Genomic DNA, 12,186 nt, shown 5'->3' on the forward strand with positions numbered 1-12,186 from the left:
TGACCGTGTCTGCCTCCTGAACCCAGAATGGAAGTTTGTTCCACAGGAGCAGCCAATCACAGCCAAGTATTCAGACTTTAATGACCTACAGGTGACTTCTGGCATCAAAACTCACAGCTACAGAAAGACCTTCAGACCTACAGAAAGACCTTCAGACCTACAGAAAGACCTTCAGACCTACAGAAAGACCTTCAGACCTGCAGAAAGACCTTCAGACCTACAGAAAGACCTTCAGACCTGCAGAAAGACCATGAGACCTACAGAAAGACCTTCAGACCTACAGAAAGACCTTCAGACCTACAGAAAGACCTTCAGACCTGCAGAAAGACCTTCAGACCTACAGAAAGACCTTCAGACCTGCAGAAAGACCATGAGACCTACAGAAAGACCTTCAGACCTACAGAAAGACCTTCAGACCTACAGAAAGACCTTCAGACCTACAGAAAGACCTTCAGACCTGCAGAAAGACCTTCAGACCTGCAGAAAGACCTTCAGACCTGCAGAAAGACCATCAGACCTACAGAAAGACCTTCAGACCTACAGAAAGACCATGAGACCACAGAAAGACCTTCAGACCTGCAGAAAGACCTTCAGACCTGCAGAAAGACCTTCAGACCTGCAGAAAGACCATGAGACCTACAGAAAGACCTTCAGACCTACAGAAAGACCTTCAGACCTACAGAAAGACCTTCAGACCTGCAGAAAGACCATGAGACCTACAGAGAGACCATGAGACCTACAGAAAGACCTTCAGACCTACAGAGAGACCTTCAGACCTACAGAGAGACCTTCAGACCTGCAGAAAGACCATGAGACCTACAGAGAGACCTTCAGACCTGCACAAAGTCCAGACCTATATGACCGATATGATGTGATTGGTTGTTGCCACGGTAACAGAGTGGACAGATCACCAGTTCTTCTACTTCCTGTCTTGGAGGCACACCTGCGGGGCCGTGACACAGGTGAGCAGCACTGAACTCTGTGAGCTGTGACAGGCTGGGAGGAGGAAGCTGCTGCTTAACATCAAACCAATTAGCAGTAAGTCTGGATTAGAGGCAGCAGCTGATCTGCTAATTGGATCACAGCTGATCGGAGGTTGGATGACAAGTCGCCGTTCACTCGCATTCACACCTTTTCTTCAGTTTGGAGGAGCCGAGTGCTGAACCGACTGCACAGCTTTTATGTGAATATTGGGTTGTGATTTGATGGCAGACTCCTCTGCCCCCCCAGCATTATGGACTGTCCTGACCTGCCACTCGGTCTTATGGGTCTGAATCCAGGAGTTCTGGCCGAGTCGTGTTCAGCTGCTTCTTTCTGGAACGGATTAAAACTCTGAAACTCTGAACCAGATTCTCGAACTGCTTCTTCATCTCTGACAGAAAGTGATTGTTGATTTTGAGTTGACTGTTGGTCAGGCTAACAGGTTAAAATGCCGTTCATGCCAGTGAAGTTCAACCTGCAGAAGCGGGTGAAGCTGGCTCAGGGTCTGTGGATGATCTACTGGGTGTCAGTCATCCTGGGGATCCTCATCTTCAGCCTCGGTATCTTCTTCAAGATCGAGTTGCGGAAGAGAAGTGAGATGATGGACAACAACGAGAGCCATTTAGTGCCCAACTTGCTGATCCTGGTGGGCATGTTGGCCTGCGGGGTCAACGCGTTTGGAGGAAAGGTGTGCCACGACTCTCTGGACCCAATCAAGTTCGCCAAGTGGAAGCCAATGCTGAAGACGTACCTGCTTCTGTGCTGTGGTTTCAACGCGCTGCTGCTGCTGACGGTGGTTCTCTGCTTCATCATGCAGTTTGCCGTGTACCTGACGCTGGCCGAGGGCCTGAAGAACAGCATCAAGTTCTACAAGGACACGGACACGCCGGGACGCTGCTTCATGAAGAGGACACTGGACATGACGCAGATCGAGTTCCGCTGCTGTGGCAACAACAACTTCAGGGACTGGTTCGAAGTGCAGTGGATCAGCAACCGCTACCTGGACATGAGCAATGACGCTGTCAAAGAGTGAGTACGCAAACCAAACATTCACTGAACATGAATGAAACCGATGAATCAAACCAACTGTTCTGAAAACTGATTCATTGTCACGGGTTTTAATAGATGAACGTGTTGGTCAAACAAATGAGACGTCTGAGCTCTGACTGTGTGAAACACTTTGGTATCTTCTCGTCCTGAATGTGCCATAAACTCTGACCATGATCAGTTTTTATTTTCACTTCAGCTCTTTCTCTAAACTATGGCTTCTTTTTGTTTCACTGAACATTTGGTCAACAGATTTTCAGCTGAATCACAGTTTAAACTCTGAGCTCAGCGGGTGGACTTTTGTTAAAGGGGGTCAGTGGAGGATAAATGAGGGATTTAAGGAGGTAAAAGTTCCCCTGCAGGAGGTCATTGTACCGGCTTCTCCTCCTTAAGTCTATAATCTGTCAGGATCTGATTTCCACCTCGCTGCAGCTTAAACACTTGCGAACATGACAAGGTTAAGCCAAACCGAGCGTCTCAGGGAGTGTTTGATTCTCTCAGCAGAGAAGCTGCTGAAACATTTCTGTCTGAACGTTTGTTACAACTTTAACAGCAGAACACGTCGCGACTGAGGCGCGTTGTAGATCCATGTTTTTGTGTTTGCATGTTTCCGTGTCATCTTTCTGTTAATGCACTTAAGAGATATTACTCCCTCTCTCTCTCTGAGATGATTATTTCCTATCATCCAATTTTAACCTCAGGCCACGCCCACTGCCTATTCCTGTAAATCACTCTGAGGCTCCACCCCCTCAGAGACCTGATGACAAAAGTCCTCTTCTTTAAAGAGCTTCCTCTTGATTTGATTTAGATTTTTCAACATGAACTGTCCTGATGAACCTTTTAGATTTGAATCTTTGGCGCCACCATCAGGACAAACTCGATGAAAGTGGACTGAAGTCTCACCTCGTGTGTTGGAGTGAAAAAAAAAATAAAAAAGTCAAATATTGGATCTCATGTAGCCGGTAACAGTGCTAACGTTAGCATGCTGGTTGTTAGCATGGTCACACTAGTTACCAGGTTCAGGAGCTTCAGTAAAGAATGGTAACGAGCAGCTAATGAGCTACGCTAGCTTCATCTGGTTCTGTCAGAGGTGAATTCTGATCCAAGTTAAAAACAAAATGTTTACAAAAACTTTACAGTCTCTTCACTCGTCTTCCCCCCATTGCATTAAATGGCGTCCCTCAGGGTTCAGCACAGGACCCTTTTTATTCATCAAAGCTTTGTGTTGTTTTATGTCAGTGATGTTCTTTGTTGATCGTCCAGTAAACATGAAGTCTGTCTTTGTCCTGCAGCCGTGTCCTCAGTAACGTGGAGGGAAAGTACCTAATGGACAGCGTCCCATTCAGCTGCTGTAACCCTGGCTCCCCGCGGCCCTGTATCCAGCATCACCTGACCAATAACTCTGCCCACTACGACTACGACCATCGAATCGAGGAGCTCAACATCTGGACCCGGGGCTGCCGTGAGGCCCTCTTCTCCTACTTCAGTGGCATGATGAACAGCATCGGTATACTCATCATCACCACCATTATCCTGGAGGTAAGCATCCGCCCACAACACGTTGCAGCCCATCAGCTTCCAGCCTGGGCCACACTGGTTCTGTCCAAAGGTCACTGATGATCTGGTTTGTTTCATCCCAACAAAAATGTTAATCATGAAATAGGAACTGCTAGACTGGGACCAGTAACTTCCTGAAGTGTCCGCTGTCCAGAGCCACAAAAAAATACAACCCTCTTTAAACTGAGCTAAGCTAACAGGCTGCTGTAGCTTCATTAGTCTTAACTGACAGGACGAAAGACAAAAACAGAGGAAGCAACCCACAGGGCTGGAACACAGCACGATTGGACGGGAGGACTGTGGGTGGGGCTGTCAGGAAACAGCAGCCTTTTGTTAAAAAGGTGTTTTTTGTGACAGGAAGTGAGGAAAGCAGGTGAAAGCTTGACGGTAAATCTGCCTCTGACCTGCTGCTGTGTGGAATCTCTGAGGACTTTCTCGTGGAGGTGAACGCAGGATAAGTTCTGATCTTAATCTTCTGATTTATAACAAGATCATTGCAGCACACCTGCACTAAATGAACTGAAGCGACCTGAAATGCTCCAGGTTAACAGCATAATTGATTAGTGAGTGATTAGCGTTAGCACTGAAGGAGCTGCATGACAGACCGAACAAGATCCAGACCTGCAGACAAGAGGGTCACAGCACACCCTATGTAGAAAAATGACTTCATGCTCATTTAAAACACATTAATGTGTAGAAACAGTTTGGTCTGATCTGATGCGTCAAACTACGTGATTGTTGTTGTTCGGGTTTTTAAAGGAAGGTCCAGCCTTGTGGTTTCTATGACATATTTTACAGCAGTGCTTTGTTTCACTCGGACTTGGTAGTGGCTCAAGCGCTGAGGTTGTGGTCCGTTAAGCTGCTGAATGGTGGTCAGGTTTACCAAGGATCAGGAACTATTCTTGGGGGGTTAATCTGCCTGCAGCAGCAACAGGTTGCATTCTGGGAAGATCAGTTCCAGAGAATGAAAAGTGATTCTAGTGAAGTTATGTGTGCTGCTCTCAGATCAGTTTTATTGTTGTCACTGCAGTTTGTTGTATGGAAAAAATGGACCGATCAGCAGCCTCAAAATCCCAATCACAAATCTGCATCATGATGGAGTTATTCAGCAACCTTTGACCTGTTTATTTTGGACTCATACTGCTGTAATGAGACTAAAGGTCAATGCTTACTGTGTAAAGGTGAGTAAACACGATCAGAGTTCACTATTTCCTGCCCATGTGAACCATGTCGCCCAGTTCAGCCAGTCAAAGGTCAAAGGTCAATGGTGAGGTCAGAAGTTCAGTGTGTTCAGGAGCCTCATATGTCTGATGCTGTCATATTGATTGAAGCTTGGCCAAGGAGAATTAAAGTTCATCAGTCTGCTGGACTCATGCTGGTGGTCAGACTTTAAACCTCTACAAAAACACCACAAACACTGAACGCCCAGAACCAGACACAGAGAATGTTTGACCCTGTTAGAGGTTCTGTCAGCACATTCTAGTCTGGAGACACTGCTGACGGTTCATGTTAAAGAGACGTCACATCAAGCTATGACGTTTATGAAGACAACGTTCAGTTCCTCTGACTCTGGTCACCACAGACTGGAGACAGACTGACACCTGCTGTCCTCAAACAAAGACCAACAACTACTACAGCAGGACCTCGAGGTCCACGCCTGACCCAGACTAACTACAGCAGGACCTCGAGGTCCACGCCTGACCCAGACTAACTACAGCAGGACCTCGAGGTCCACGCCTGACCCAGACTAACTATCGCAGGACCTCGAGGTCCACGCCTGACCCAGAATAACTACAGCAGGACCTCGAGGTCCACGCCTGACCCAGACTAACTACCGCAGGACCTCGAGGTCCACGCCTGACCCAGAACATATCGCCCCACGCTGGCCTGAAGCTTCTGCGAAAATATCTTCACCCAAAAGGAAATCGCGATATTGGGTCCACCATGGTTATGATGTAATAACGTGTGTGTGTGTGTGTGTGTGTGTGTGACAGTCGGTCGACATGGCAGGCTTGAAGTACCTCTGCACGGCTCTGGAGACGATGGAGGACCCAGAGAACCCGGAGTGTGAGAGTGAAGGCTGGCTGCTGGAGAAAGGCGTGAAGGAGACGTTCAGTGAGCTGCTCTCCAAGCTGAAGGCGCTGGGAAAGACCAATCAGGTGGACGAGGGCGGGGATGCACAGGTGGCCACCTGAGAGCCCCCGCCCCCCACCAAGGACTGAGGTCTCCCCCTCTCTCCCCCACCTCCACCTGCCTCTCCCCCAGAAAACAGGGAGCGAGAGAGGAGAGGTCTTCACTGTCTATACTTACACCATGATACGTGTTTAAATCTACACGCACACACATACACACATGCACACACACATACACACGTTTGATGTTTCCTGTAAATATGTTGAACAGAGTTTATTTTTAAATCAGAGGAACAGAAACCTGCTGGGCTGGAATTTCAAATTAAAAGCACGTTCAGTTTAATTAGCCCCCGCCCCCTCCTCGTTAAAGCTTCCTGTCAGACCCCACCAGGCCTGGAAGACTTGACACCAGTCTTCACCAGAGCCCGACCGATACATGACGACTGATCCCCGATCAGCTGATATCAAACAATATGGGAGATGATTGTAGTCCAGCAGAGAGCGTAAACCAGATCTTTTCTAAATTTGCCAAACGTGTTTGTTTACGTGGGAAACAAACATCAGTGTTATCAGCTGTTTTTACATCCTCATTCTGGTGTTTGTGTCTCAGACTTCGAGTATCGGTCGGATTCGGGTCTTTACCACCACTGTCTGACCTCTGACACAGGTGGTTGTCATGGAAACAGACGGCCTAAACATCCGAAAAACTGGACACGCTCAGTGCTGTCACTGTGAGGTATATACAGGTATACACTGAGGTATATGCAGCTATACACAGAGGTACATACAGGTATGTACAGAGGTATATACAGGTATGTACAAAGTATATACAGGTATACACTGAGGTATATGCAGGTATATACAGAGGTATATACAGGTATGTACAGAGGTATATACAGGTATACACTGAGGTATATGCAGGTATATACAGGTATGTACAGAGGTATATACAGGTATGTACAGAGGTATATACAGGTATGTACAAAGGTATATACAGGTATACACTGAGGTATATGCAGGTATATACAGAGGTATATGCAGGTATACACTGGGGTATATGCAGCTATACACTGAGGTATATGCAGGTATGTACAAAGGTATATACAGGTATACACTGAGGTATATACAGGTATACACTGAGGTATATAAAGGTATGTACAAAGGTATATACAGGTATACACTGAGGTATATGCAGCTATACACTGAGGTATATGCAGCTATACACTGAGGTATATACAGGTATATACAGAGGTATATACAGGTATACACTGAGGTATATACAGGTATATACAGAGGTATATGCAGGTATATACAGAGGTATATACAGGTATACACTGGAGTATATACAGGTATGTACAAAGGTATATACAGGTATGTACAGAAGTATATACAGGTATGTACAAAGGTATATGCAGGTATACACTGAGGTATATGCAGGTATATACAGGTATATACAGAGGTATATACAGGTATACACTGAGGTCTATACAGGTATATACAGAGGTATATGCAGGTATATACAGAGGTATATACAGGTATATACAGGTATACACTGAAGTATATACAGGTATGTACAAAGGTATATACAGGTATGTACAGAGGTATATGCAGGTATATACAGAGGTATATGCAGGTATACACTGAGGTATATGCAGGTATATACAGAGGTACATACAGGTATGTACAGAGGTATCTACAGGTATGTACAGAGGTATATACAGGTATATACAGAGGTACATACGGGTATGTACAGAGGTATCTACAGGTATGTACAGAGGTATATACAGGTAAAAACAGTCTGTTGTTTTTACGTCCATCACAAATCTTAAATTCTTTGACATGTTTTTGAAGGTTTGTGGATGAACTGGTCAAAGCTTCACTGTTGAAGGAGCTTATGCTAATGCTAACATCTGTAACCTGAAGCACATGACTGGTCTGAGCCTGGCAGACCTAGTTCGGTCCGGTCTCGGCCGTCTGGTTCCGTGTCAGAGCGACGCTGATTCAGACTGAAACAGGAACGTTTTTTTAAAGTTGCAGTCAAACCAACACACACACACTTTGATGATGGTATATAAATATGTAGTTTTTTCTCAGACAGGAAGCTGCATCAGAGTGTGTGTGATCTGGTCTGTGTTCAGTTTTGCAGAGGTAAAGTCAGATCAGCTGTATAGTGATTTAAATTCAGTTTTCAGTTTCAGCTTGTAATATTTGTATGTTTTCTTCCTTTGTCATATGAAGACTTGTGATGTTTGTTGTGGGTTGGTTGGAGCTTGTAGTCGCTCTGCTGTGTACGATAAAATCTATAAAGAGATTGAGACTGACACCAAACTGTCTGACTCTTTATTTATCAGAGAACCAGGGCTGCTCCAAAATACAACATGCACACAAGTATATACACTTATATACACGGGTATATACAGAGTTTTACAATGTATGCAGGTTCTTAGATTCTTAACAGCAGCTGATCAGATCAGTGTTAATCAGCTCAGAGGAACAGATTAACTGCTGATGTCAGCTGACGGGCAAGGACAGCGGGCATGACGCAGGGACACAACCACGGGGGCAGGAGACGGGCAGGGGGGCAGGAGACAGGCAGGAGGGCAGGATGGCCAGGGTCGGGCTGGGGGCAAGGACAAGTCCACTGTTTTTAACCCAGACTGATGTCTGTCTGTCTGTCTGTCTGTCTGTCTGTCTGTCTGTCTGTCTGTCTGTCTGTCTGTCTTTCTGATCACAGCAGTCCACTGGTTCCATTAATTGGACTTCTTAGTGTAATCAAGTATTTTGCCTCAGTGTTTAATGAACTACACAAGTTAAACAGTTTGATTAATTTAGTCCAGCAGCTGCTCTGCGGACCAATCACATGACTCCTTACAGCCTGTTGCTAGGCAGAATTCAGATTAGATCAGATTATCATTAAGACAATCAGGTAAACCTCTGAGCAAGAAACAACCAGCTAGTTCACGTAATGTTTGAGAGGCTGACTGGAGGGAAACACTTTCAACTGGATCCTGGTCTGGTCCGGCTACTGAGCCCGGTTCTGTTGAACTGAAGGTGACTGATGTGACAAAAAACATTTTAACACTTGACCTCCAAAAAACAAAATGATGCTAAACTGGAGGTCCACAAACCACACATCCACACCTGGTCTGGACCACATGTCCTCATCCAGACCAGGTCTAAGAGTTGGTGTGAATGTAAATAAAGTTTGTGTGTGTATGATCACACAAGGTCAGAGGTCAAGAGTGTGTGTGTGTGTGTGTGTGTGTGTGTGTGTGTATTATTAGCAGCAGATTTACATTCAAATCCTTTTAACGCAGCACGCAACACATCAAGAGACTGTGAGCCAATCAGAAGAGAGAGAGAGAGCCATAAGGTGAGGTCACTTCCTGTTCTGCCATTAAAACATAAAATGGTTATTAATGGTTAATTAAAGTCTCAGGAAGTTTTGTTGCATTTTATGTATAATATAATATCACAATACGACTAATAGATTACTTATTGAAGCAATAGATTTCTTTTTTCAAAAGATTAGTTTTTTCACAAAGTAAAATGATTACTTTGGAAAGTCATACATGACCATGTGCTGTCACCTGAACTCACTCGACAGGTAAAATTCAGTAAATATATGTGACATAAATCTGCAGTTCAAAGAAACGTCCAGCTGGTGGAGGCGTTTCTTCACAATAAACTCTGCATGTTATTAAAGAACGAGTGAGGATGAATGCATTATTTATAAATGATCTGATGTTCACTGAAACATGACGTGAAAATGAAGTGGGTTAATGTCTCATCATCATCATCATCATCACTATCAGAGGAGGAGGGGGAGGAGCGTCATCTCCCTTCAGTCTGTCAAACACTGAGGAGGTGTGTAGAGCTTCAGATTGCACAACTCAGAGCGTTTGACTCATCGACTGTGATCTTCCTTTCAGACAGGAGGAGGTGGAGGAGGTGGAGGAGGAGGAACCACTGCTGCTCTTCAGTTTCAGACTCAACAACGACAAGAAACAAAGCAGAAGTCCGACAGGATCCACTCATCATATTTATATATTTATTTATCTGCTGCTGGAGAACATGTGAAGCTTCACACTCGACGCTGAATTCTGGTCAGTGTTTCATGTTGATGTGAGCTGATTAAAACAGTTTGTTTTTATTTTATTTAAGCATCAGAGACAACGAAGATGTAAACAGGAGGCTGATGAGATGGAAAATCGTCTTTTGAGACAGAAGAAGTGTGAAGCAGCAGCCGGCGCTTTAATGAACAAAGACGACCAGAGATTTCAAATAGAAGATGAAGTCTGAAGCTCAAAGTCCAAGCTTCAACAAAAAACTAAAAATATGAAGTTTGGAAACAGACTGTGTTTGTAAAGTTGAATAATATGAAGTTTGGAAGTCTTTGTACCCTGAATGTCGGCGGTCGACGCTTTTCTTTCTCAGCTGAGCTGATGAAGCGCCTCCCGCTCAGCAGACTCAGCCGGCTGCATCGCTGCGTGTCGGAAAGTGAGCTGCTGGAGCTCTGCGACGACTATGACCGCGACAGAAATGAGTTTTTCTTTGATCGGCACTCTGAGGCTTTCAGCTTCATCATGCTGTACGTGCAGCACGGGAAGCTACGCTTTGTGCCGCACATGTGCGAGCTGTCCTTCTATAACGAGATGCTGTACTGGGGCCTGGAGAGCGCCGACCTGCAGCCGTGCTGCCAGCGACGCCTTGACGACCGCCTGTCCGACTGCTTCGTCCACTTTTTCCCAGAGGAGGAGCCACGAGCCCCAGAGGAGCCCCAGAGTCCCTGGCTGGAGAGGATGAGGAGGACATTCGAGGAGCCTGCGTCCTCGCTGGCGGCGCAGATCCTCGCCTCTGTGTCGGTGCTGTTTGTGGTCATCTCCATGGTGATGCTGTGTGCCAGCACCTTGCCAGACTGGATGACTGCTGAGACAACAGACCAGCACAGGTAGGACATGGGAACACCACATCTTCTTCTCTGCACATAATACACTATGACCTAGGTAAGTCCTGGACTGGTCTCTTTATAAGTAGCCACAGATGAGAGTTCATGACCACAAGCTATGTTTGACAGAACATCCAACCAGCCTCACAACCTCACAACCACATCAGGCCAGGACCTTCTTTACCTTACATGGCCTGAGACCACCACCCAGACAGCTGACGTAACAGTTGGCATGACAACCCAAGAATTTCTGCACAAACATCTCGTCACGGTCTTCACCTGAGGATGCCTCCCCACAGACAGTTGGTCATTAAGTAACATACCCAAAGTTGCGGTCTGGACCAGTTGAGCTAAAATCCAGAGTCCTCTTTGTCTAAGACCAGTAAAAATGTGGTCAATTCCAAGACGAAACTGAGGTCGTCTTAAGACCAAGACTGATCTTGAGTAACCAACGGTGTGTGGGGTTCCTCTTTGTGCTCACTAATAGTTTGTGGCAGCACTTTAATAATAATTCAATAATAACTTTTGACTATCCAGGAATAAGTGTTTGTTCATGCTGTTGATCCATACTGTGACTCTCTCTGATTGGTCCTCTCTCTCCTCCCCTCTGATTGGCTGTCCCCTTTGCAGGATCATCGAGGCGGTGTGTATCGGTTGGTTCACAGCAGAGTGTATTGTCCGTTTTCTCGTGTCTCGGGATAAATGTGAATTTGTCTGCCGCCCTCTGAACGTCATCGACCTGCTGGCCATCACACCGTACTACATCTCCGTCACTGTGACGACCCTGACGGGGGAGAATTCTCAGCTGCAGCGAGCCGGCGTCACGCTGCGCGTCCTGCGCATCATGCGGATCTTCTGGGTCATCAAACTCGCTCGTCACTTCCTGGGTCTGCAGACGCTCGGCCTGACGCTGCGCCGCTGCTACCGTGAGATGATGATGCTGTTGGTCTTCATCTTTGTCGCTATGGCAATCTTCAGTGCATTGGCTCAGCTGCTGGAGCATGGCCTGGACTTGGAGTCAGGAAATCAGGACTACGCCAGCATCCCTGCCGCCAGCTGGTGGGTCATCATCTCCATGACAACAGTGGGGTACGGGGACATGTATCCGGTGACCGTGGCGGGCCGAGTGCTGGGTGGTCTGTGCGTGGTCAGCGGCATTGTGCTGCTGGCGCTGCCCATCACCTTCATCTACCACAGCTTCATCCAGTGCTACCATGAGCTCAGGGTGCGCTCTGCCCGCGGCATGCCCAGCCTATCCGCCGAGTTCATCCACTGACCGAAGAGCAGAGCTGCCGGAAAGGAGAGTGCAATGAGGCAAGGAGGGCGCAATGAGGCAAGGGGGGTGCAATGAGGCAAGGGGGGTGCAATGAGGCAAGGAGGGCACAATGAAGCAAGGAGGGCACAATGAAGCAAGGAGGGCACAATGAGGCAAGGGGGGTACAATGAAGCAAGGAGGGCACAATGAAGCAAGGAGGGCACAATGAGGCAAGGGGGGCACAATGAAGCAAGGAGGGCACAATG

The 12,186-nt window shown here is 46.6% G+C and overlaps 2 protein-coding genes across 2 annotated transcripts; both read left to right on the forward strand.

Annotated features, from left to right (window-relative positions):
* Positions 1-800: 800 nt before the first annotated feature.
* prph2b (peripherin 2b (retinal degeneration, slow)) lies at positions 801-6,569 on the forward strand. The gene is made up of 3 exons (XM_010750421.3): positions 801-2,010; positions 3,321-3,567; positions 5,580-6,569. Exons 1-3 carry the CDS (start codon positions 1,430-1,432, stop codon positions 5,778-5,780), a joined length of 1,029 nt encoding a protein of 342 aa, XP_010748723.1. The 5' UTR covers positions 801-1,429; the 3' UTR covers positions 5,781-6,569.
* Positions 6,570-9,580: 3,011 nt separating this feature from the next.
* On the forward strand, positions 9,581-11,968 carry LOC104934708 (potassium voltage-gated channel subfamily G member 3). Its single transcript, XM_019267838.2, has 2 exons — positions 9,581-10,668; positions 11,296-11,968. The coding sequence occupies exons 1-2, from the start codon at positions 10,097-10,099 to the stop codon at positions 11,939-11,941; spliced, it is 1,218 nt and encodes a 405-aa protein (XP_019123383.1). The 5' UTR covers positions 9,581-10,096; the 3' UTR covers positions 11,942-11,968.
* The last annotated feature ends 218 nt before the right edge of the window (positions 11,969-12,186 follow it).

The sequence above is a fragment of the Larimichthys crocea genome, unplaced genomic scaffold (assembly GCF_000972845.2).
Source record: "Larimichthys crocea isolate SSNF unplaced genomic scaffold, L_crocea_2.0 scaffold143, whole genome shotgun sequence".
Taxonomy (NCBI): domain Eukaryota; kingdom Metazoa; phylum Chordata; class Actinopteri; family Sciaenidae; genus Larimichthys; species Larimichthys crocea.

What these genes read in the sequence shown, in the direction of transcription:
- LOC104934708 (XM_019267838.2), top strand. Translation starts at nt 10,097, where the DNA reads ATGAAGTTTGGAAGTCTTTGTACCCTGAATGTCGGCGGTCGACGCTTT. An exon ending in GAGACAACAGACCAGCACAG is followed by an intron (nt 10,669 to 11,295) that starts GTAGGACATGGG and finishes TCCCCTTTGCAG; the next exon opens with GATCATCGAGGCGGTGTGTA.
- prph2b (XM_010750421.3), top strand. Translation starts at nt 1,430, where the DNA reads ATGCCGTTCATGCCAGTGAAGTTCAACCTGCAGAAGCGGGTGAAGCTG. An exon ending in AGCAATGACGCTGTCAAAGA is followed by an intron (nt 2,011 to 3,320) that starts GTGAGTACGCAA and finishes TTTGTCCTGCAG; the next exon opens with CCGTGTCCTCAGTAACGTGG. An exon ending in TCACCACCATTATCCTGGAG is followed by an intron (nt 3,568 to 5,579) that starts GTAAGCATCCGC and finishes TGTGTGTGACAG; the next exon opens with TCGGTCGACATGGCAGGCTT.